We start from the raw sequence: 444 nt of genomic DNA on the forward strand, positions 1-444 counted from the left end.
AAACACATTTTTTTTCAGCTCTCCCATACACGTACCAACCACACCTTGAATCCATAACAGCCATGCCTTTACATTCCAACAAACACACACACACACCCCTTCATTCATTAATCAGTATGAATCACAAGCACCTCCTCCGCCACTCCCAGCCACGCCCACAGGAGTACGCGTCACAGGTGTTAGAATACCGTGGGATTCAGTGTTCAGTGTTCACTCGTGCAGCTGTGTTGAGTAGGATAAAGGATATCTGCGTGGAGACAAGGAGGATAAGCTTCCTTGTTTAAACTAAACATCAGACTGCGAGCAGAAGAAGGAATGTATCTTGAGCCATGTAAGGGTAAATATTTAAAAGCGAAAGATTATATGGCTTGCATAAAGCTCAGACAGAGATAGAAGTTCTTAAAAAGTCATTGCTTGCCAGGAACAGTAATGGCACAATACAAG

At 43.2% G+C, this 444-nt stretch overlaps 1 protein-coding gene across 1 annotated transcript in view; it reads left to right on the forward strand.

Moving 5' to 3' along the window:
- LOC119588147 (twitchin-like) overlaps nt 1-444 on the forward strand; it is a gene marked incomplete in the record, with an annotated part of 124,648 nt that overhangs the window by 7,207 nt on the left and 116,997 nt on the right. Inside the window, 2 exon segments of the mRNA XM_037936853.1 lie at nt 19-31; nt 150-231. Coding sequence (XP_037792781.1) covers nt 19-31; nt 150-231 — 95 coding nt within the window.

Source organism: Penaeus monodon, chromosome 23 (assembly GCF_015228065.2).
Source record: "Penaeus monodon isolate SGIC_2016 chromosome 23, NSTDA_Pmon_1, whole genome shotgun sequence".
Taxonomy (NCBI): Eukaryota; Metazoa; Arthropoda; class Malacostraca; order Decapoda; family Penaeidae; genus Penaeus; species Penaeus monodon.